Source organism: Corvus cornix, chromosome 3 (assembly GCF_000738735.6).
Source record: "Corvus cornix cornix isolate S_Up_H32 chromosome 3, ASM73873v5, whole genome shotgun sequence".
Lineage (NCBI taxonomy): Eukaryota > Metazoa > Chordata > Aves > Passeriformes > Corvidae > Corvus > Corvus cornix.
Window position 1 is genome coordinate 91,543,386 of NC_047056.1, and position 26,144 is coordinate 91,569,529.

Genomic DNA, 26,144 nt, shown 5'->3' on the forward strand with positions numbered 1-26,144 from the left:
CCTATGCTCAGGTATGTGGTACCTTCATTCCTTCTGTGGAATGGGTGGGTGCCAGTAAACTTGGTGCCTCTCCTCAATTTGAAAGCTTCAAGGAGTGGATCAGGATTAATTTAGTAGAACCCTACTGATTCTTGTTGGAGCCAGAAAATAAAAAAAGATGCAGGGGCTACCTGAAGAGTCCCCAGTGCAATGTCAGTGCACTTGCCACAACCCACATATGAACTGAATGGAAGATGGTAACTGCATTGTTCCAAATAGCAACACTTCATTTCCCTGGCACTGTCAAGGTCTCACAGGCAAAAAGAAACAGCAACGGCACTAAGGGGGCCCTCTGCTTCCAGAGAGAGGACAGGGCAGCTGAGGAAGTCCCTGAGATAGATCAGAGTGCCACAAATTGAGATGGTATGGGCAAAGCAGGGGAAAGCAGGGAAGCAACAATCGAGTCCCTGGAATACAGAACAACCATAGACATACAGCTAGAAAAGGTGGCCAAGGGCTTTGGAAAATGTCCTGCAGTGAGTAGCTGCTACTCTGCAGAAGAGCACAGGGCATCAAGAAGTGGTAAGTACTGACTAAAGGTATCTTGATCACTCTTCCCAGGTGACAAGGGGAAAACAAATATTTTAATTTACAAAATTCAAAATTGTCTTAAACAATGCACTTGCTTAATTTTAATATTATTATTACTATTACTGTATCCTGACAGCTAGACAGATTCATATCTGCATCCGTTTAGACCACTGCCTAGAAAGTATGCTTCTAGTGAACTGGATAAGAAACATTGCCACTCAGATCAATAACTGAAAAGGATATGGTAGAAGAAAGCCTATCTGGTGTAAGTGGAACAAAATACAAAAGGTGATATGGGAATAGCAGGCAAGGACATCTGTGATTTACAATTGTCAGGGATTTGCAAATTAGTACCTATATCACTAAATTATTACATTAAGCCTTATAGCAGTTGTATTGATGCATTTGTCCCCTCCATGTTTTTATTGTTTGATTGGCATTTCTTCACATGACAATGATTTATTCTATGACTGAATGAATGACAAAACCAAAACACATAGTAATCAGCTAAATATTGGTTGTACAGGGTTAAATTCCACATCTCAGAATGCAGATTTCCTACTCTTGATGCATGATAAAAAAAATAGAAGTTACATTTTCAATTACCAAATTGAATAGTTTGCTGTTCAGAAGAGTTAACTTTCTTTATAAATGAAGTAGATTGAGCATATCAAGTGTCAGCTGGATACCCCTTCATTTTGGGCTTACATTCATCTATGGCTTACATTAACACAACATTAACACAAAAGTGTTCTTTAAACATGGTGACAGTCTCTGCTCTCACAACAAGACGTAAGATTGCAATCTGTTAGCAATCAGTCAAATTTTATGGAATTTTAAACCAAATCACATCATCTTGAGTGAGTTTTACCAACAAAAGGCCCAATAATGCACCATTTAAGTGTATAATTCAATGACAGTTTGAGAAGCAATGTGATTTCCAGAAAGAAGTAAGAAAATATATTAGTTCAAGATCCCCACTAAGAAAACACAGGTGCAACAGTGTTTCAGTCTGGCATCAGTTTTGTGCCTGGCACTGCTGCGCTGCATCTGGGAAGAGGTGTGGACTGGCTGCAAACCAGAGGGCAGGAAAAGGGGCTCTTTATAGCAGACAGGTGGGTGGAAGTCATAAGACAAGGTGAGCAAGGACAATTAGTCAGTCCACCGTTGCTACACAAAAGGAGACATGCCAGAGCACTAATCCAGTTCTACTGTGCATGTAAGAGGCCAAGAGGCAGCCTTACTTTGCCTGTCAGTTTTAACTCCAATTTACTTGTCATTAACAATAATAAAAAAAAAGTCCGCAGTGAAGCAGTAAAGAGCTTGCTATTCTGAGAAGAACAGAAGACTGGTTCTGTCTTCCTACACATCTTCAGTTTCTTAATGGTAAAAGGGATGGCTCCAGACAGACTGAACATTAATCATCTGGATTCTTTTGTTTAAATTGTACGTGGAGAGAAACTGTAAATAACAACGTGACCTTTAACACAGATTCCTGTCCATCTCTTCTTTATTGGTATATAAATCTTTCCTGAGCAGCTGAAAGGCCAGCTCATCTCTAGCATTACATTAAAGAAAGAACTCTACCACTTACACACAGAATGACTAAGCTACACCAACTGCCCACTAAACTGAGGAAAAGGCCACCCTGAGCTGTAGCATATAGTGCATAAAAATTCCAGTCACAGATTAGCTTTTTTTGCATGAAGCTGATGAGTTCAGGACATACTTGCTTGACTGATCAAAATGTCTTCATTTTAAAAGCAATATGGTTGCTTGTGAATGTCATGATAAGTTGCAGAACTGAATGAATAATGCAGCAAGGACACAGGTTATCACGTTCTTCTCACAGTAGTAACTGTTGGTTAAAGACCATTTAGTAGCAACTACATTTAAATTCTCAGATAAAGTGGCCTATAGGAAGTTTAGTCTTCCCTCAATGACAGCTCAATGGTCTGTGTCTTTTACTCCTGCAGATGCAAATATCTGCCTCAGTAAAGAGGCTTTTGACAACTTTGGTTTTGTAAATTTAACTGTCACTCCCTATATGGTCTGACTGAGAGATTTTAAACAATTAATTCCTGCAGCAGTTACACTTATTTCTCTTCTATACTGCAACACCTATAATATGAAGCAAATGGCAACAACTGCCTGGTATGCATGTCCAGGTTCTGTGCTCATTTCCAATACCACCAAACTCCCAGAGAGCTAAACTGCAGCAAAAAACAAGTGTATCCAAGTGGTCCCACATTTATTAGGCATTAGCTTTGATAGGTTAGGTATGGGCTTTCAATCTACACACTGCTCAGGAGGGAGAAGAAAGATGATTCCATAAACAAAGACTTTTGGATTCATTTCCCTTACTAACAACATGGAAAGCAGAATCCACATCAGTTGTATCTTTGAAGAAAAGCTTTATGCTTAAACCTCTCCTTACATTCTACCTGTGCTAAAATGACACGCTGCAGCAAGACTGAACAACATCTGCAGGTTTCCAAGGACATAGTTTGATGGGTTTCTAGGCACATCTTCCCAAGATTGTACTAAAAGAAAAATACACATTTTTACAAAGGAGATTAATTTAACACAGACTTTCAATTAAGACTCTTACCGCAATGAAAACCTTATAATAACAATAAACCCCTGCTTTTTAGGGGGTGCAAAGGGAAGACTCATGAAAGCCAGACTCAAGCACAAGCTGTCTCTTTAGCTAGCAAGAAATCCATAGGCCTATGCAGGAAAACACCTTGCTGGTTTATTTCATCCAGACTAACAAAAATGAACTTAACCTGCAGGCGGAAGAATTGCTTAGGGGGATGACTACAACTATGTTTCACACAGCCTGCAAGTGGCCTTTGCTTATTCCATTACACCGCAAGTTTTACAGCAAGTAGAATCTTTACCACTGACATAGGGCAAATAATAAGGCAACACAACCTCTTTACATCCCAGGACCCTCTCTGGTAATGGGGGCGCAGGTTGCCACCACTGAACATGACCTTCTTCTCTATGGACATCATTGATTAGACACTGGACAGCAAAAGCTTAGTTGTTATAATGTATTTCTGGCCTAACTTATATGCTAACACCTAGAACTGTCCTTACTTAATTAAAACAAAAAAATCACACTAATTCTTAGTTCAAGACAAAAAGAGTTTGAGCACTGTCTGAAATAGGGACACTTTACTCATTTAAGTCTCTCAGTAAGCACAAGGTCAATTTACTTTTTCAACACAGACACATGCACAAACACAAACCCACTATCTCCAAATAAGAAAAAAGAAAGGACTACTATGAATGTTAAAACAACCCATGCACTCTTTATAAAAGTTTTGACAATATGTGGAGTCTAAGTCCTAATAACACAATTTTAAATAAAAGGGAAGTTTAACTGTTTTAGATCAAGGCTTGCTTAGTTGTTTTTTTGCAGCTTGGCCAAAAAGGCAGAAAAAAATTTAATGCACTGCAAGTAATGGAAGCAAAGCACAGTGATTCTAACCACTGAGCCACAAACCATACAGGGAGTCATGAGAAAAGTCACTTGGCAGTAACAGTCGTTCTTCAAATAGAAAATTATCAAGAGTTTGTTTTGGGTTTTTTTTCCTCCTCCAGGCATAGCAGACAAAGTTATTCAATTCTAAGATGTCACTGCCATTAAAAATGACTGATTGTTGTGATGACTAATTAGCATTTCGTAGGAAAGGTTCTTGACTTCTAAAATTTGAGAGTTATCAGTCTCTGACAAGCACACAGTAGTCAAAATGTTGTCTTTAGAAACAGAGGGTTTCTCTTTTGAAATAGTGGTTTCTCAAGGAAAGCACTATAGTTCATGTTCTAAGTCCAGATCCCCCTTGTCCTCTACAGAGAGGATCACAAAGTTCCCATCAATCATAAAGAACCAGTCAAATTTTCCTCAGTTTAATTAGAGGTGTCACTCTAGTCACAGAAAGTAACTGTAAAAACACAGAAAGAAAACAAATCCATGATTACCATCTTAGTAGTTTGTGGATATCGGGCATGGCTCTTTTCTCCAATAAGCCTTTGCCATTAAAAAAGTCAAAGAAATGAGAAGGAAGGTATAAGCTTACTGGAGTCTCAGCTTTCATCTGGGCCCGCAACTTCGCTCTCATTTCTTTCTCATTGAAATTGGCACTTCTTTTTACATACACTCCTCCATGCTATCAGAGAGAAAAAAAAAGAAAAACATTAAATATTTAAGTAGTTTAATGTAGAATAGTTGATAGAAGAAAAAACAAGAGACAATTACAAGTCACCTTTATGACTCACACTGCAAATTGCCCACAAGACATTTTCTCCTATCACAAAAACATGTGAAACTAATTTTACATTTGCATATAATTTAGCTCACAAAATCTGTTTAAATAAAGATCAGATATAAAAAATGCCCAATGCATAAGACTTTTGAAGTGTCTTGTTTAAAGGTGTTAAATACTTAACTAGAAGATGGCATTAGAAGTGACCCCCAGGGTGTTTATTCCCGACAATGCTGACATGCAGCTTCATTTGTGTATCAAGGGAAAATCACAGGACTGAAGTTACTCACTTTCAAGCACTTACAGGTCAATGCTTTCAATTTTATGTGCCCACTCTTACATAGTAACTAATGCAAATACTGGGAATGCAGGTATCATACTTCTACATACAAAATTTATGAATAGCACAAAAGTAACTAGAGTAGATCTTGAAAACCTCCATGCACTTCACTAGAGAATCAAACTTTTAATAAAGAAGTTATATCAAGATAATAATTGAATGAGTAAACCGAAATCCTCAGAAGACAAAGAATTTTATAGACGGATTTTTACTGAAAACTATTATTAAAAGTTAAACTAGGTCCTGGAAGTGATTAATTTTATAACTTGTTGCACACAAGTTATTACAAAACTTCAGTAAAAGGACTATGTCAAAGTACACACAAAGAGAAATTTGCCCTAACATTTCTCTCTTCTACCACGTTGTTTTATCTACAGAGAAAGAGGATGTAAACAAACATGCACCACCTATGAACTACTGATACAATGAAGTCTGGAAAAAACAAAACTAGCTTCCAAACAACATAATTTCGAGTTTAAGGTACATTGTTTTCATGGGTTTTCTAACTGACTCCATAACTTGGTAATACTCTTTTCTGTTCACCATGACTATTGGTATCAGGATTCGTCAGACAACTTCTGTCCATTTATGGTTTTACAGGCTCTTAACAGAAAGGTGATAGTAAGATTAAAACCACTAAGAGCTGAGCCTCATTCAAATACCTGATCTCATGAAAAGATACAGTACATTGTAGAAACAGGGGTGGTGGCTGTGTGCAGAGCTGTGTCCATGGCATGGATAAGAATAAAATTTGAGGGGTTAGGAGGAGGCAGGCAGAAAAGGTGGTCATGCAAAGTGCTTTCAGCCTTTGCTTTTCATGGTGTGGAGAGATGGCTGTTTAGCTAGTGGTGTTTGATGTGACTTTTGAGTTCTTCAAAAGCTGCAGTGAAAGGGAACAGAAAGCCAATGATGCATTAACTGCATACTAAATATTCTGTCTTAACTTTATCATCTGTGGTTCCCTCCCAAGGTAAAGTAGCCAGCTCTAACACTCAGCTCTGCTGCTTTGACTGGCATGGGACCAAAACCATGAACAGAATTCCCCAGTTCACTGAGTTTGGCTGTGGCATGGTATCGGGACCATCCCACAAGCAGTTTAACAGCTCCAGACAGAAAGCAGCAGAACAGAAAAACGTTTCTTCAACTGTGTAGTAAACAGAGAGCCTCATGTTATCTCCACACTCCACATACAAGACCATTTCTAAGATCTGACACTATTAAAGGGAAACAGAAGTCTTAAGCAGACTGAAATACAGTTGTATTCTGACACTCACCACAACCACCCCTTCCAGGAAGGGAAACTCAGTTTGGTATCAGAAGAAATTAATCTACTATATAAGATTTCCATGTAATTGATAAGTCATCATTCTCTGTGAGCTCAGCTAGCTCAAGCTTTGATCAATGAGAGAAACCTCGAATCAAGGTCTTCTTGTATCATCAAATTACTAATCAGCTGCAGTAAACTGGAAAAATACTAAACCAACTTTTCCTTGTTTGATTTGTCAACTTGGACAAATGAAGTTACTATTGGACTGTTTGGTTGGGGATACCATGACACATACCAAAGACAGATCTGGTGTCGCACGTCAGATATTTTAATGCTCAGAAATAGATTTGCACTTCTCAAGTAAATGAGCACAGAGTCACGTAATGTAAGAACAGACAAAGTATTGCAAGATCAGCGTTCGCTGCATTCACCCCATCACTCGGTCAGGTCCCTGTGGCTTGGGTACAAAGCTGAAGAGAGGCAGGATATGTGGCTAAAACTCAGGAACAACCAAAAGGGTGCACAAGCTGATGCTGGATAACAGAAAAGATAAAGACATACTTCCTATGTTAAAAAGTCAAGCAAACTTAACAAAAATACTTTTCAAAATTACATCCCAGTCTCATCAGGGGTATAAGATAAATAGGAATGAATTGGATATATAAGCGAATAGGAGTGATGGGATTAATTGGTAGCAAATAACAGAGGCAAAAAAAAATTTCAGATCCACCTAAAAATAATAAAGACAGTTCTATGAAAAGAAATCGGTTCTACCTAATACATCAGACCTGGAACATAATAGGTTAATTTAAGTGTTTCTTTTATTTCCTTGCTATTAGATAGCTGCCTCAAAGAAGAATGCTAGTTATGTGATTGTATATAGCTCGAATTCCCCAATTTGTATTGCATTTCCTTTTCAGTAAGAGATCAAATATATGAACATTCTTCAAAACAGATTTCTGGAAGTACTGTTTTTAAGGTTGTAATTTTTTTCCGGTGTACTTTAAAAGCCCCTCTCTCAGTCAACAATGGATTGTGTTTACAAATATACTTCCTTTGTGCCTGAATTTCACTCTCCTGGACATCCAGACCACGTTTATTTCCAAACAGGATGTTTACCTGAGGAAGGGAATATGAATTCCGTAAGCATAGCGTAATTATGTGGCTCTGGAAACTTTTAGTGGAGTGTAAGTGACATCACTGACAGAACATCAACAGGAAGGGCAGGAAGTGTTTCATGTTTTTGCACTGTTTGGTGTGATAAAAACAATAAAAATACCTATTAGCTTGCACTGCAGGCCTTCTGCATCCCGTCTCAGTCATTTAAGCATATATGCATCACCACTGCCTGTCAATTGTGTCACTGATTTAAATATATATATATATAAATATATATAATCACCCCTCACTAAATCTTGCAGAAGTTTTATTTTTTGAGGAATCAAAAGCTGAATAGGTTTTATTTAATACATACATGTTTTGATTAAAAATGTAGGTGACATTCAGATTAATTTCCACAGGAACCTCCTTTTAACGGTCAATATACCGGTCAGGAAACTGAGCACCGGATATTCCACACAGCAAAAGTAATTTTCCAAAATCTTGATAAAAATAATTTCTGGACACCTAGTGATAGTGGATGGAATATATATCCTGTTTGTATTTTAATTAAAGCAGACTTAAATGACCACCATTGTAATGACTAAAGGCAAGGACAAAGAGCAAAATATTTCCATGCAGCAGATCAGTCACTTTAGTGGACAAAAAATGCAGAGAAGCATTAGGGACAAGCATTAGACAACTGAGAATTCTGTTTTCTCCTAATGCATACCTTAGTGAGGTATGACAGGGTCTGACAGTTTGTAGTTATTTAGGAGACTGGGACAGCAAACCCACCAATTAAAGAAATTGTGAACCGTTTTCTCATTTTCTCTGCAGCATATACTTCTCTAAACATACCAATTTTAGCAGAAACAATGCCAACCACCCATGCTCCAGCCTAGATCTATAGCCTACTCACTAAGGTACTCATCCAGAAGACAACAAAGATTTTCAACCACCAAGCTGAAGACACTGGATGTGCTCCAAATATGAGGGAAAGAGTAAATCCTCCTATTTGGACATATACCTGTAGTTGCCTACTCTTCATATACTCTTTTACAAACTAATAATAGTTCCAATCATACCCAGCATAATATTGCTCTTTCTCTCGATGTTCTCCACCTTCTTGCCCTCTTGGACAGGGCTCACAGTCAATTCAATCAAACTGTCTAATTCTATTAGAATATCTTCCTAAGTGTGTGCGTGTTTGGTGGTTGTTTCTGTTTTGGTGGGTTTTTTTGGTTTGGGGTTTTTTTTTTTTTTTTTGGTACGTTTTGGTTGGGGTTTTTTTGTTCCTTTTTTTTTTCTTTTCTTTGCCTGGGCAGTGGGGTGAGGAGCGGAAATCAGATTAAAGTTCAGAGAACGCATTAAGATCAAACAGAGAAGACAAAGGAGAGAAGTCTTACTGAATAAGCACTTTGGAACCGCTACCCAAAACTCTACCCATTTCTGTTCTAACAACTAAGCACCCATTAAACCCTCAGGTAAGTACCATGAAGCCATTTCTGCTCACCTAGAAAAAGGCCAGTACTTCCAAGAACATCCACCTCTATATTTTATTTTGTTTTACATAGGAATAGTTCTGCTTTCAGAAAAAGCAAAGAACAGACATGATAATTTCACATAGGATTTTAGAGAAGTAAGCCATCTACACTACTCTCCACCATTTTAGACTGAAGATCATATCCACTCAGAATGTTGGCTGTTCAGTGACCATGGCCCACTGTTTCTCAGTAATCGTATGCGTTTGAGGCACATCAGGTTGAGCTCTCAGACTAGAAGGAACAAAAGGAGTATTGTGCAGAAAGAGGAGAAAGAAAAAGGTGTGAATACTGTTAAACTCAGGTTTTTGCTTAATTGAAGTCCAAAATAACCATCAACACTTTCATGGAGGTGGGATCTGCCTTTCCTCCATGCTGTACTAAGATCCAACTTCTCTCTTTTATATTGTGCTAAAACCAAAACAACTGAAAAACAAGGAAGTACCTCAAACAGTAATGCAAATTTACTCCCAATTTGTAGCATGATACACAGCAAAAAAAGTCTGTTTTATGCCTTCTGCTAACTGCAGTTTTGGACTGTAAAAAGAACAAAGTTCTAGAATATTCTGAAATACTCCTAACAGACTCTACAGTTTTAATTCTATCCATAATAAGTATTCATTTAGAAAAGTAAATTGAGTCTTTAGCAACTGTCTCTCAACTAAGATACATATCTAACTAGTTAGAGTGAAACCAGATCCTTTCATGTTCAAGTAATTGAGTGCTAGCTCAGAACTACATCTTCACAGCATGCATGGAAAACAGGGGGAAAGTACATCTTACATCTTTGACTCACAAACAGCAAGGAAAGCATGAATGGGCTCACCTGTGAAAAGTACCACCCGTACAGCGGAAGCCATTTTAAGCCATCCTTCAAGACATAGCGGACGTGCCCGAGCGCGTTCTGCCTGATCGCCAGCATGTCCGCGATAATCCAATCAACTGCAATGACAAAAGCCCAAAATAATCAGTTAAATTAGCTCTTAGTTGCCACTGATGAAACAAAAAGTACATGTTGTATGTATAAATGTCATCAAAGGTTTTTGAACCACAAGCTCTTGCTTGTTAGGGCAAGGCTGGAAAGAGACACAGTAAACAGACAAGCAGATTTTTTAAATCTATGAAAGTGTTAAGACAAGCAAAAAAATACAAACCTGTACACTGATGATTTGATAAATATATTACATTTTCTTTATTTTTTGGCAAATCCCCGTAGATAATTACCTAAAAAAAATTAAAAAATATGTGGTATTACTTTATAATTTATTTTCCTTGCATTAGGCAGTGATGCGATCCAATGCAGTAAATGGCTATTTACTAGGAAAACTGTCAGCAAGTTAGCATCATTAACAGACAAACACCCTATCACTGCTTCAGTACGCACCACACAGACAACTGACTTATCAATAAAGCTGTAAATATTAATGAATGAGTGCTTAAGAAACTTATTCTGTTCTTGTGCCTTAGCCCTAGAACTGGATCCATGGAAGGTGACCTTCATCCACAAGCTCCCCACATTAATATAACTGAAGCTAATGAGGAGTCACAGACATGTACAAAATCACCATTTAATTTATACATCTAACGAATAAGACATGCTTCAGCCAGACATTTGCTATCATTCAAACTAAAAGGGTAATTTTTCCTGGATTAGCTCAAGAACAAAATCTCAACCATTTGCCATGATTTTAACAACCAAGAGTGAACAAAAAAGCATGAAGTTGAGGGGTGCCTTTAAATTAGCCTGTGGCTTCCAGACAGCAGGTTTTTTTATATTTTTTTCTTTTACATTAAAGACACACTTCAACCTTGTAGTTTCTCACCCCTGAAAGGTACTGGTCTACTAGTGAAATAACTTCTGAGAGCGTGACTACAAAATAAGATGCTGATGCTGGAATCCTAGTCACCCTTTTAAAATGGATTAAGTCAATTATTTTCAAATATAAAATGAGAAATTAATTAATTTTAATTCTGAACTGAAGAACCAATGCAACTGTTCAACTACCTTTAATAAACATTTTCATTACTTAATGAAGCCTAGCCAGTACATTCTAGGTAGGCTTACATCCTTGCTCTGCCAATGGACATACTCCTTGTTTCCCGAAGTTGGCTGTATCAGACATACACACAGCTTTGAAATTATTCCATTTACCAAAAAAGCAAAGTACTATATGGAAGGTTTTCCCACTTATTATCATCAGTTCCCTCATCTGGGCAATACTGGAATTTTATCAGGAAGAACTAACTAACATTCAGATCTGAACTGGTATCATTTAGTACGCCAAGTCTCATATTGATCCTTACAGAAGGTCTTTACCAGCATCTCTGGAAAATCTGTCCATCTCTCAGGTAACCTGTGATACTGGATGGCTAACGCCTCATGTTGCTAACTCTAGGCAAAACCCCAACAAGAACACTGTGTGTTTTACATTCATGCTGTTATTTCTTTGAAAATACAATCACACTGTTGATCAAGTTGTATTTTCAAGTTCGAAACCAGATATTGGCAAACTGAGAAATTCAGTCAATATGTGAACAAGAGATCATTCAGCATATAGTAAAAGAGGATATAACTTGAGTTAATTTTTTCCAAAAGCGAAAAAGAAAAGGCCCGTACAATAAATTCTAACTGAAAAACATTTGTAAGAAGTCAGTTCACAAGTATATTCTGAACAGAATTTGAAAAAATTTGAAGAAATTTGAACAAGATTCTGCTATAGGAGTAGTCTTCTCATCAAAGTACCAGAATTTATAACCTTACTGCTGACACTAGGTACCACACACAGATTAGAGAAAGATAGCAGTCTGAGGGTTGAACCTTACAGTTCAGGTGCACAAAATCCTCTGAAATAAATCCTCCTACTCTCACTTATAGAGTTAAAACTTCATTTTCCAAGCGTATGCTTTCCCAGCACTCTTACGCACAAAGTCCATAAATACTGTTTTCTTTAATTTTAAGTTAAGACTCCACTATACAGTTTCTGGCAAAGACAGTTTTAGAGTAAGAGAGAAGGCCCAATACAACAAATCACTAAACCAGAAGGTCCTGAATGTTATTTGAGCTTTTCTAAAATGTAAGAAAAAAAAATAAGAACAAGAGGAAAACAAAACCTGCCCTTGACCCCAAGAGCTGTCCCACACAAGAAAGAGGGTTTGAAATATACAATTTATAACTTCAACTTGTAAATATTTCCACTTTAATGTACAAAGTCAAAATCTCAGTGCAACCAGACCCACAATTTAAAGCACTCACCTCTATTGCACGAGTAAAAAAAATATAAAGGATCATTCCCTTAAAAAAAATGTATGCCATTGTCTTCCAAATACAACAGTTAATCGGTGTAATTTTTTATTTCAGTAAGATTGGATCTAGTTCTAGTTTTTAACCCCAGAGGAACACCCACTCACTGTTCCTGTAAACAACTTCTATGCAACATTATGGCTTACCCTAAGGGTTAGATGTGTTTACCTGTAATGGACCAAAATCTTTTACTCATGATAAAACATACAGCCATACTGTTGTACAGAACTGAAAAAGGAAGAAAAAAGTCTTATTTATAATTAATTTTCATTAAACACACAAAACCGGGATGTTTTATTTCAAAGCGAAGATAAGAACGAGAAAATCTGAAAGCTCTATTTTGTTTGCTCAGATGGCTCAGCCTAAGGAGGATGCACCAGCTTTATCTGCAGCATCATCCATTTCAGCACTGCCCATTTCACTAATCTCGAGAAAAGGCTTACAGAGTTCATCAAAGGCCAGCAAACAGCTATTCACCTTAGACACTCCCAGTTAAAGAGCTGAGCTACAAACTTACAACTGTTACTACAGCTAGCTAAGAATGGCAACTTCCAGCCTGCAGTCCCAGGCGACACCTACTCTACAGGCACCCACGCAGCTCTCCTTCTGAGACCAAAGCATTTTTGCTTTATTGGGCTTCTGAAAACATTCACCATACACAACAGAGAGATAACAGTTAAGAGCTTTGAATCCTACAGAAATGTCCTTTTCCTTTGAGATGGTGTCTGACGAATTAACCTGCTTGTGGATAAGCAAGAGAAGAGTCTCCTCAGGACAAGACTCCAATTTCTGGCCATCTGATGTGTTTAGGTAAACCAGAGCACCTAATGTATATTATAGCTGCAGAAGGAAATAATACAGTACTCTTCTTCATGGCCTCCCTGCTGTTTTTCATGGCTAACTTTGCAGAATTCCTCGCTGCAGAGGCTGTGCGGCCTCTGACTCCTCATTCTGCTCGTGCAGAAGATGTTTGGGGGCCACAGTGAATTACTGACTCACAGAATATTCTGAGTTGGAAGGGACCCACAAGGATCCTCAAGTCCACCTTTTAAGTGAATGCCGGTATGGGGATCGAATGACCTTGGCAGTCTTAGCACTGCGCTCTAAGGCAACACTGGAGTGACTCAGCAGCAACAGCAATGCAGAAACAAGAGTCCACAGAACCCACCTGTATTCAAGCCCCTTTTGAAGCAACCTGAAGACATCAGAGTGGCTTCAAGATTCCTAGCCGTCATCAGAAGAGCAGTGCTGCTCCTGGGCTGTGCAGAGGATAGGCAGGGGTGGTCTTGCTCCCTGCAGCCAATGCCAGGGAAGCAGCGCAGGACATGCTTGGGAGGCAATTTCAATTTCAGCACAAGGTACCTAGTGTTTCACGTATTTAATGCATGGCCCTCCAGATACTACAGTATACATATACTCCACCTATCTGTCAGCTTAATGAACTGATAAGTGCCCTGTCTGCCACAATGAAGCAAGTGAGGAACCAATTCACTTAGAATAGAATCTGCTATGTTAAAAAAAAAAAGGCACAATGAAGTCAAGCAAAGAAAACAAGTCAAAAGGAAGAGCAACACAGCAAGCCAAAGTAAGCAGAGATTTGAGGGAACACGTTTAAAATGCAGATTTACAGTCTTACACTGCAAACATTACTTGTGCACACAACACTGAAATGTGTACTTTTAGCCATGTTTTGGTTGCTTCACAGCCCAGTTCACAGTAATGGGTAATACAGTTAGTGTTAATGTGGGCCTTTCACATCTGTTTACACAGCAGCACTGTCAAACTCAATACAGTGAGGTCTCAAATAAAGGAAACTGGATGCTGTTAGATCCCTTCTGTGGGAAGGCTGGTACCCAGCTTCCATGGATGCCATATACCAAGCTGTTTACAGGCTCAGCGGCCACAAGACACACCTCAGGGTGTCCTGTCCAGGCGAAGCTCTGATGCATTAGCAGGTTACAAGTAGTTCTGCTGGGAGAATGCACTAATTCAGTGATAGGCTGATCTAGGCATGCAAATAGGAGCTCCTGGGTGATCTGGTGACACCAGTTTCAGCTTCCCTACCAGACTCTGCTTTTTCCAGCGCAACAAATTAAACTCTGGCTGTGCTAATAGGTAGGTCATGTAGCAATGTGGAACAGTCCTGCATGGTAGCCACACCTGAGTAACTCACAATTTGCACAGGTTTTCACTGAAACAAGGTGGACGCTCCTAACTTAGAGTTAAGAATTTTATTTCTTGCTTATGAAATCTTTACATACCAAAGAAAATTAAATAGATCATTTAATCACATCCTAGCTATGTCAGCTCAGTAAACACTGCCACAGCAAAAATAACCGGAGGTAAAAGTAATCATACTATCAGAAGATCTGCTTGCAGGTCAACTGGTGATGACATCAAACTCCTAGCAAAGAGATTATCTTAATGTTGTAATTGGATGTGGCTGATAATGGGAGGAGTTAGAAGCTGATCTGCAAGCAGATCTTCTGATAGTGTGACTTCTGCTTCAGCAGTATTAAGGCAACGCAACTGGTATTGCTGGTAAAAACTGAGGCCATCTCATCTGATGTCTATCAGTCTACCAGCACACTCAGTCTTGGTTCCTCAGGCTTCTTAACCCTCCTCCCTTCTCTATTCAACAAAGCAGGTGTAAATTAAGAATGAACATCTTTGCTGTTACTTCAACGAAACTTATGTTCAGTACTTTGTGAAAGCAGTGCACTGTGTTCAGGAAAAACGTCAGCTTCAAGCACAGGCAATAGCAACTGGAAAGGATAAAAACAGGATAACAGGGGGAGAACATTCCTTCCCTCTTCTAGAGAACGAGTCAAGACATCAACACTTAAAAAGGACCATACGGACTTCCTACTCAGCTGTACTATCCTCACAAAATGCACCTCTCTCCACTTCACTATTTCTTCATGATCAATAATTGGGACTGTGTGCTCTTTGGATCAAGAGCAACTCTCTTAGCTAGGCACTACTACAACATGTCTACTAAAATAAATAGTATTCTAGGACATATTTCTCAACTGTTTGTTAAAAACTCTGGATACAATTTTCTGGTGAAAGGGTGGAGCTTGCATGAACAAACCACCGAAACAACTACCATGTAGCAGCTCCTGAAGTCAACATACACCCTGTGCAAGCTGACCTCTGCAGCATTGCTGCAGGCATCTTCAGCAAAGTTCTTTAAATTCTCTTAGACTAAAAACGTGCCTCATGTCACAAGTCCTTTGAGCTTCCAGAGAAAGTACCTCAGACCACAGAATCTATTTACCCTGTTTGACTAGAAGCAGGCTCAAGACAGGATACAGATAAGGAACCTGTACTTGGGGCTGACAAATTTCTCAGGTTTTCAGATGTCCTACTATAAGAACTTTAAATGTTTATTTTTCTTCACAGAAGATGAAGACACAATTTTATTCACATTTAACAGACACAGGTCTCACTTGCCTACAGCATAAGGAATATGAATACAGCAGAAGAGGAAGGACTTTTATGTTTTTAGTTGCATTTTCTCTAGATCTGAAAGAAAAGTTTATAAATTTTCTAAAAATGCCTTTAGGACACCCAGATTTTAGGTAATGATCATACTACTGCTACACATCATAACCTCTTCAGGGACTATCTGCCCAGTACAGAATTGCACAGGTCTGAAGTCTGGTGCTCAGACAGCTCTAACAAGCTCAGCAGCATAAAATCACAAAGCAATCCATTTTATTGAAGCAGAGTTCATTCAAATGTTCTGCAGCTATGTGTTTTACTGGGGTTCAGTGAAGAAAACCATTGCTAAGAGATTAAGCTCTGGGGAATGTTGAACAGATTCCTATATGTAATGTAATTCAATTTTTTTTTTTAAAATACATTTTTCATTTGATTCAACCAGACGGCACAGAACTTTAGAAAATACACTTACTGCCATTTTATTTCCTTTGTGTAAGAAAGCTATAGTAGCAACTTATAGAGATTAAGCAGGATCATACCATCTTATAGAGATTAAGCAGAATCATACCATCTGATGTTAAATATGAAGTCCGTACATTCTTACTTTCAGACTAGCTTCCAGCCTTATGGTCTAAATTGACAAAGTGTTATGAATGGTTATACTTCATTCAGTGTACTAGATACATGTATAGAAATCATTTAGTTTTGATGCTGACTGTAAAGTTTCTGAGCTGAATTAAAGATAATTGTCCCCTGTACTCCTTAGCTATCTGATGAATCCTTAAAAAAATTTTTAGAAGGGCAAATGTTCCTGTTTTGACAACAGAAAAAAAGGCAAGATTTATCATGATTTTAATTTTAACATTCTGGCATCTAAGGTCTGAATAAATCCTATTTAAAGCCCAAATAATTTACAGATCTCTCTCCAAATTACTTGCTTTTGATTACAGTGCAGTTCAATAGCATGAACCCACCATTACAACCAGTGACCACCTGGGAAAAATCAAAATTAGACCATCTAACATTCATCATAAATCACAAGTAATGGAATTTTTTTAATAATAACTGCATGTACTTCAGACATATGTGAAAGGAGATTATTTATACAATGAGATTTCAATGTGAGTGTTTTTCTGAACATTTGTCATCTTGGTATTACATAAAACCTGAACACTTCCACTCTTGTAGTAGAAGGCATAAGTATTCCACCTGTTTCAATAGGAGAAAGTCTCCTTTATAAGCCTTTTGCATCTCTGGAGATTTTTTCATGCAGATTTTTGTAATTTCTTTAAAAGAAAGGCAAAAGCAACCCACACTTAATGTAGCCATTGTTTATTGCCCTTCCATAGTGGAAAATACATAATGTCCATTCAAGTTCACTCTGGAAGTACCCTTTGCCCACCAGACATGAGCCAGAAGCAGGAAACCTTGTGGCAGTTTGCAGTTATTTCCTCCATCCAGAGCTCTTTGTAATAGGAACTTTGCTTCTAAATGCCTAGGACTCCGTGGAGGAGTTGCTTGCATCTTTATTTGTAATACTGTTACAAGTGGTTTGTATCAAGTACAGACCGAAAACTTCTGTGAAGCTATCAGTGAGTTACCATGAATGAGGATGATTAAGAAACATCTCTAGTCTCTGCTTGTGATTGTGGAATAGGATTTTTGAAAGCTTCTCCACACATCATTGTCAGTAGTATTTAGAATTTAAGCACTCTGGACTTTCACAGCGAAGCAAAGGCATCACTACACAGCACAGGAACATGTAGGGAGGTATCCACAACAATTCTGGCTCCAGAACTGAACACAGTAAACTGATCAGCCTCAAAAATCGCCACATTAAAATCACCCTCATGTGCTCACCACCACAGCCAGCTCACCTGCAGCTTGCTTTGGACTATGCACTATGTTTGCCTGCTTACTCAAAAAGAAACATGCATGCCCTCAGATTCCCAAGTAGCCTTAAGAAATGGAACAAACTAAGTCTTCAAGTCAATCCCTAAGTTCACCAGGAAAAATTACTTCACTGCCACAATACAGTTCAAAGCAATCAAAACTAGTATTTTTTCATATCTAGTGCTAAAATACAAATTTGACTGAATCACGTGTAGCTTATTTAACATTTAAAAATCAAACTAGCATAAATGCTGTTTCCTACTCCCACAGATGATCTAGTTGTAACAGAGAAGATGACAAGCAGTATGTGACAGAAATGAAAAGAACAAAAGAAAATAATTTCTCTGGCTTTTTATACCAAATCTCTTCACAGGACAAATTCAAACTGACAGAAGATAGATTAAAGAGTATTCTTCCCCTGAGAAGATATGCTTCCTCATAATTGTAATGTCAAAATCCCTGACATCTGAGCCTACTTTATCTAACACAACTAAAACTGAGAAAAAAAGGATATCCTGCCTACAAGCCTAAGGCAAAAAGTTTGAAATAACTGCACTCAAATCTTTAACACTGAACAGAATCTTCTCTTAGCAAGAACAGTGTCTGATGGTAGAGTACCAGGAGAAAAAACATCTAAATTAACAATCATCCTTACATAAAGTATCTAGACATATTATGTAAGCAGAACAAAAGGGCATGGAAGAGCACTGTAAAACTCCACAGCCCAGCACCTACCAAAACACAGTTAAACACAAAAAGAGTAAAGTGTATAAAACTCATGCAGATTAAAAAAAAAAGTGGTAAACACAACTTTTATTTTCAAATATAACTAATTTATGCAAAGTCAGGATAAATTGTATTGAAGAATGCATATATCAAAAATCTTAAGATATTAAAACAAAGTATATTTAAATAGAAAATTTTAAAATCAAACCATGAGATTGCAAAACTTACTGGTCAAATACTTGGAATCAGAATTTGTAAGAGCATTCAAACTTGCCCTTTGATTCCTACCTGACACATACTTTCTAATATTTTCATAAGTGCATGCAGCTAACTTAAAAATGTAATCACACATTTTTTAAATTGCGGACTGCAACAGATACGGCTGATATAAAATTCAGATTCAATTGTGACTTGCCAATTAGGAAACATATGCTAGGAAAACCTCCGCACAAAGCTGCTAATTTATAAACCCAAACAGCAGTTTTGGTTCAGGTAGCTGATACTTGATTTCTAAAAATGCTAACAAGACCTCAGCTTTAATTTATTTATTTTATTTTTCATACATCATACAGTAAGTGGAGGATGATCAGGAGCAGCACTGAATGTGGAACCTCTCTACACTAAATTCTTTCCAGATTGCCCCAAAGCCAAATCCGTAGTACACTGGAACTCTAGATGGTATATTGTTGAACAGGAGTCCTGAAGGACATCACTGTCACCTTCAAATCTACAGTCAAAGGCACAGAATAAAGATTAAGATATATGCAAATATCTGGTTTGCAACATCTAAAACAGAGCACAAAGTTGACACACCTAATCTATCTATTTTTGCTGCCTCATACCACGGTTGAACGTAAGAGTCTAAAATTAGGCATACATCTCAATTTGAAAGCTGCATCCCTCGGGCTTAGCAGGTATCACTTAATTTCTGTTCTAATAACACAAAGAACTTTGCTGCATATTACAAAAGACATATATGCCTGGAGACAGCTGTACACTGAAATCTCTAATAAAATGAATCAGGGTAAACCCTCTTAATGGATCCAGAAAAATTTCATCACAGCAGAAAAATTTCACTGGGCTTCTTTCAAAAGTTTACCACACAAACATAATAAACTTCACTACCTTCTCCTAGTTTCTTTTCAATCTTTGCACTGCACCAGTTCCCAAATTTCTATCACTCCCCCAAGACCTTGACTTCATTATTGCTACCAACACAATTAAATGACAAGTTATGATTATTTTAACCTCTCAACATGCCTCACAACAAGCAGCAACGTAAGCAGGTGCTAACTGGGGTTACTGATGCAAGCTACATGAACTAGGAATGCTCAAGCCCTTGGAGGCTGCTCACCTCCCACGTGAGCTTAGAGGTTTGCCTTGATGGCAGCTCAGCTCCCATCCTTGAGCTTGCTCAGCTCCCACACCATCCCAGTATCCTCCACTCCTGAGCTGCCACACAGGGAGGAGAGCTCAGGAAACTCAAGCGCTGGTTCACACACCCAGGCTCATGCCAAAATGCAATTGCCAGCACTTTCTTTCCAAACACAACTGAACAAGAATGAAAAGTTATGTTTCCTTTGGACTTTCTGGTTATGGCCTTTGCCTGGGAAAAGGGTCCTCATCTCAAGAGGAGTCAAACTCTGTCACTCACGTCTACTGACAGGAAGCAATTAGAAGCCAAACCTTCACCCTGCCATTATGAAGCCTGGTTATGATGCCTCCCCCAGTGCAGAGAGGGAAGAACCAGGTTCCTAAGAGATGACAAAACACCTCACCAACAGCAACCAGAAGCAACTCCCCTCCTTGTATGCTGCAACTCGGCTGTCAGACTTGCACTGCCTCTTGGCTTCCCACCTCCCTCCACCTTGGGTCCTCAAGAATTACCTGTTTGACAGCTGGAAATGAAAAGCAGGAAGCAAGTAAAGATAATCTTGTCTGGGAAGCCTGCTGTCCTGGGAATAGAGATGGGCACAGACATTCAATTTCACTGCAATTTGGCCAACAGCTCCGATTGAGCATCCATCCCAATCTCAGACACCAAGCTCTCCTCACACATTTCCTAGAAAGCCAAGATATGAAAAGTCCCAGGCTCTACTCCACTGGAAAGCATCGTCAAGAGTTCAGCAGCACATTAGCTCCACAAGTTTTAGTTTGCTCTAAACCTACGCAGTTTTCAACCCTGATGAGACCCAGCAAGTCCAAGCTTCAGTATCAATCCAGGAAGCACACTGCACTGTTCAACAGGCATCTCTTGTATTTTATAAAATAATTGTTCAGCTCTGCTAAGCAACAGCGAGGTATTATTTGATTCTTACAGCCTTTCCAGAGTCCTGTAAAGATAATGAAAACCAGAACTTCATAATGTCTTTAATAAAAACACCGCTTCCAAAAAATCCTATTCATCAGGAAGTGGGGGTAGGGAAGACAGCTGACACAAGCACTGAACAAAATCCACGTGCATTAATTCAATTACGGATTTCATTCAATTGTCAAAACCTTTCAGATGAAAATAATCCTTTAGGAAGCAGTCTGAATGATGATTTCTTCATTATTTCTTCACCAGCATTCAGTACAAAATATTAAATGCAATTACAACAAAAAGAGTTGAAGAACATTTAGTCCTCAACTGATCTGAAACACGTGCACAAACACAACAGGCATCATTTCATCACCCTGACAGCAACTGGGATAAGATGTTCAGGGTCAGAGAGAGATGAGAGCATTCATCATATTGAATTACTATTCCTTTCAGCCCTTCAAACATCCTAATCACATGCATATTTGCAGCCAATGTTTTTCACATTCTATGGTAAGATTCAACTGTTCATTGTCTGTTCGAAATAGAAGAGACCAGACTTCCCTAACACAGTAAAGACAAAAGCAGTAACACAACCACAGCTCATCAGCTACTTGATGATTCAGAAACCTGGTCCAAACCAACTATTAGCAACAGCAGACGCAAGTCCTCTGAAGTGCACGAATTGCACCTGTTTTTACCAGTGACTGCTTTGGCTCATCACTGCTGAAATTAACATCCTTTGCTCTCTGAGACTCTCTTTACACAGAATTCTCCTCACTTTATATAGTGTTCAAGCACCTCGTATACATTCTTCCTAGAAACAGTACTGTAGGGCGCCTGCGCCTTACGGCAGAACAGATGCGAAGCAACACAGGGCCAAAGCAGGGACATTCTCTCTATGCCACTTTCCAACACACCACACTTACACATTTTCATTACTCTGAGTTCATAGAGATTATTGAGCAGCAGTCACAATGCCACAGATGAACTAATTTCATATATTTATAGCTCCTTAATGGAATTCATGGACACCCGCTAAACTGTAATTTCACAGACAAACATACACAGCATCACAGGATTTCACTTTATAGTCATACTGGCTTTGCCCAGTTTACCTCACAGCACTGGGATGTTGTTGTTGCTTTTTGTACTCTCAATACTGGTTCTTCAGTCTTCTATAGCCAACTCTTGCATGACAGTCAGCAAAAGGGACTATTTTTGGCAATTCATTAATGAATTCTAATATTATTGGAAAACCTAAACTGATGCCAAGTTAGCTTGAGTTCTCTTAGGCTTTGTAAAACAAATTGTTCCTGTGGAAAAAACTGAGTTGGACCCAAAATTTAAAAAGAGAAAGTATTTACAAGTAAATACTTTTTGCTTATCAATCAAAAAACTTTTACAGTTACTTCATGAGCCACTCTCTAGGACATAAAATATCCAGAGCTCACAGCAATTATAGCTCTGCATTTATTTTAGGTCTCAAGTCAAAGACTTAAGAGAAAGGGAAAGACTAGTATTTCAAGATTTTCTATCATGCAGATCAGGTTATCACCTTACACAGTTACATTTCAAAACAGAAGAGTTTGCTACAAAGATAAAAAGCCTTCCTATCATGAACTAAGTTTTTGTTTTAAAAGAATTGGCTAAAAACATCCAAGTCAAGAAGAACAAAAAAAAGAAGAAAAATACACTTGTGCATACAGTCATGAGGAGGAGACAGGTTTAGATACTTAATGGATTAACAGCAGATGATAGACAGAAACATCACTTCTTGACAGATAAATAAATAGAAAATAAATATCACAATACACTAATATTTCAGTCAAAAAAATAGTCATCCATGTTTATGGCCCTAACCAACTTTACCCTATTAATGCTCAACTCACATTACTGGGAATTTTGGCAAATTATTTTAAGATCAGACAGCTCAAATATCCATAACTGGTTCAGTGTTCTTGTACTGAAAAACCACAAATACCTTAAGTGTAAAACCAAAGAATGCTAAACAGCACATAATGTTATAGACATTTTAAATACAGTAAGACAGCAACAGTGCTAACAAAAAGTCACTTAAGCATCCGTAGAATCTTCATGAGTGAGACTATGCAACAAGCTCCAGTATTCTGATGGATGAGGCTGTCGTCTCCTATTTATCCAGTTACAAAAATAAATATCCCAACACATTTCAATCGATTGAATAAATTAATAGATCTGAAAGAGATGCAGAATTCCTCCCTCCCACGGTTATTATGGTGCCTTAATGCTGGTAGAGCCCTACAGCTGCCTTTATGAAGCTACTATTTTTGCTAGTTTATTGGAATTAAGTTTAATGATGCTACACTTCTGCATCCAATTACGTGCCTTAAGACAGCCCATCCACAGTAGCTCTCAGGTTACCATCCCAGTCTCACACACTCAGGCACATGGTTAACTTTCCACTGTGAGTTTCAAGTTCAAACATGTAAAGCATTCACAAGAGTAGGTCTAAAAGGACACCCTGTTTCTCTCCCTTAAACAAACGGGGACTATCTTCCAGTTAAATGATACATGGATTTTAAGGGTTACAACTCTTACCTCTCTACACATGTATTTTCCAAGTTTTTATTTACCTTTCAGTGGCAGTTACTAATTTATTTATCCTACAACATATGCCTCCTCTTCCACCATTTCTTATCATTATTTGTTGCTTACTGTGACAAAGCACGTCTATTTTAATATTGTCCTAATCGATCTCCTGCTAGTGGACTGTAATTGATCACAACCATTTTTGTGTTTGTATGAAGTTTACCAATGCAATGAAACAGAGGTCAACAGATAATGGCTGCCTTTTTGTTTCTTTTGGTTAGCATTTTCCTTTCTTTAATGTCACAGGCATTTTTTGGATAAAAGTTTTTTTTAAAAATTCTAAGTGTTTGCTACTGTCTGCACACCAATTGCAGGCAACTTAAGTAGTTTTTCCATTACAATTTATATATCTTGATTTTTGGCTCTCATTCTTAGAACAGGTTAAGTTAAAGTACTACACTGCTATTTTCAGCAGTTAATGACCAAGGTGTGTTACTACACATCAAGGTATCTGCACTAGAGACACTACACAAAACAGAAGGCAGTAAGTAAGAAGTACTGTAAGTACTTAACCTGTGAGCTACTGCTCCCACTTCTCTTCCCTTTTTTTTTTTTTAATATATAAAGCACAACACAAGTTAGCTTATTTGGACAAGAAGTAAGGGTGAAGTTACTTAAGTTACAAGCTCAATCAAAAACTACCACTAAAAGAAGATCTTGCTTCAGTTTTGTATCTGCTCTATTTACTCTGATGTCAAAATGTGCAACTGTTGTACCTTTAGCTGGCTTTGTGGGTTTCCCAAGAGTCAGTATGAAGCAAGGCCTACAACTGCACTTAGAAGTGGAAATTAGGGGAGATCTAGCCTGATTCCAAAATAAGCTTCATCAGAGAGTGGAAAAAGGCCTTAGCTGTAACTATGAGAAGACCTTATTTGTATGAGCTCTGTCACCTCTCAACATGTACCGATATTCCTTGTTCTCAAGCACCTGAAGCTGACACTAGCTTCAAACAGACATCTGTATATTCAAAACACTTTGAAGGTCATGTTTAGGCACAGAAAGCACCTGCCATTTATTATTTTTTACATGCAGAATTAAAAGTCTCCTTGCCTACTTTGCAAATTACAGACAAATATATAACTGCGCAAACACTGAGCACTTTGTGAGGTATTATCACCTGAATGCAAATACCCTTCTGATCACACAAGAGAGACCTCCAATTCCAACTTATTAACCTGAAACCGAGATCCTGAATAATCACAATCCATGGCTGATCCAAAATTTAAGGGCCAAAGAGTGACATAGGCAGACTGCCGAAAACTGAAAATATGTAATAATTTAGATATTAAGTAATCTATTTATTAAAAACTTGTACGTGTATTATGTACAATCATAGCTGATGACACCTTTCTCATCTGCTGCCAATTTAATGCTACAGATGTGCAGCACAGGCCACAGGGGTTCAAAGTGTGCAAAGGCGGCTGCCATTCAAGTGCTGACAGAGCACGACCGGTGTCGCATCTCTTCCGTTTCCCCGACCTGCAAAACGAACACAACACCAACACTCCGTGAAAAGCATCATCAGAGGAGCAGCGGCGGCTGCGGAACGAGGCGGATCCTCTGCGGCCCCGGGCACAGGCCACGGCCGCACCTGTCCGCGGGCCCCACGGTGAGCGGCCCGAGGGGGCCGGGGCGGCGAGCCCAGAGCCGGCACCACCGCCGGCCGCTCCCCGGGCCGCCGGAGGCTCCCTGCCCTGCCCGGCCGGCTCACCTGCACACCCGTGTAGTTCTCGAAGAAGAAGAGCACCATGCTCTGGTAGATGGTGTACAGCCGGTCATCCACCTCGCGGTAGAAGCGGGCGGGCAGCACGGCGGAGAGCAGGCGCCAGGCGCCCCAGGCCAGCATGTAGGTGGGCGCCGTGCCCATCATAACGGCGGCGGGCAGCACGTAGCGCATGGAGTAGGTGTGCAGCACCAGCGACAGAAGCATCTTCCCGCTGCCCCCGGCCTCACCGGGACACCCACATGGGCGGCGCGCTCACACACAGCCCCGCAGCCCCGCAGCCCGCATCGCCCGCCGCGCCGGGCACCCCCGCCAGGCGGCCGCGAAGCAACAGCGGCGGCGGCGAGCGCGGCCGGGAGGGACGGGGAGAAAGAGAGCGGCAGGAGCGGACAGCGGCTCACGGCTCGGCCAGTGCCACCGCCGCCACCATCTTGCCCGGCGGAGGCGGAGCCGCGCCGCAGGAAGGCGGCCCCACGGCCGCCGCGCTTCCGGGAGGGAGAGAGGGAGGGACCGCTGGCTCCCGGCCTGGCTGCACCGGCCCCGCCGCGATGCGGCACCGGCCCCGTCCGCGTCCGCGTCCGCGTCCGCGTCCGCGTCTCCGTCCGCGTCCCCATCACTCCCCAGTTAGAAGCGCCTGCAGCGAGGGTTGGGCTGCTCGGCTCCGTGCAAAACAAGGCACACGCGTTTATAAGTGATGAGCTTAGTTGGTATTGTAACCTAGCACAGGTTAGAAGAAAATTTATTCCTTTTCCTGGCCGTCCGCAGCCCCCTCCCCCGTCCCGCACTTTCGGCCTATGAGTCCAAAGTGGAGCACTAAAAAAATTGCAGTTCTCCCTTTGCCAGCTCCAGGCACAGCGATGCTCTGGGTTTTGGAGGCATTTCACGTGCCAAGCTTGCGCTTGGACGCGTTCTCGCACAAGCAAGCAGCTGCCTGCCTCGCGTCCTCTCTTCTCCGATCCCCAATCTCTGCCCCCCAATAACCTGGTGGCAGCAGATGCCAGAGGCACCAACTGCTTTTGAAGAAAATGCAA

The 26,144-nt window shown here is 39.7% G+C and overlaps 1 protein-coding gene across 1 annotated transcript in view; it reads right to left on the bottom strand.

The window, feature by feature from the left end:
* The window catches only part of AGPAT5 (1-acylglycerol-3-phosphate O-acyltransferase 5), a 55,907-nt gene extending 30,344 nt beyond the window's left edge, over window positions 1-25,563 (bottom strand). The window contains exons 1-4 of the mRNA XM_039568731.1: window positions 25,102-25,563; window positions 10,248-10,317; window positions 9,920-10,035; window positions 4,659-4,748 (exon numbers count right to left, since the gene is read on the bottom strand). Of these exons, the coding sequence (XP_039424665.1) occupies window positions 4,659-4,748; window positions 9,920-10,035; window positions 10,248-10,317; window positions 25,102-25,320 (495 nt within the window). The 5' untranslated portion in view covers window positions 25,321-25,563. The remainder of the gene's footprint in view (window positions 1-4,658; window positions 4,749-9,919; window positions 10,036-10,247; window positions 10,318-25,101) is intronic.
* Window positions 25,564-26,144: the final 581 nt, after the last annotated feature.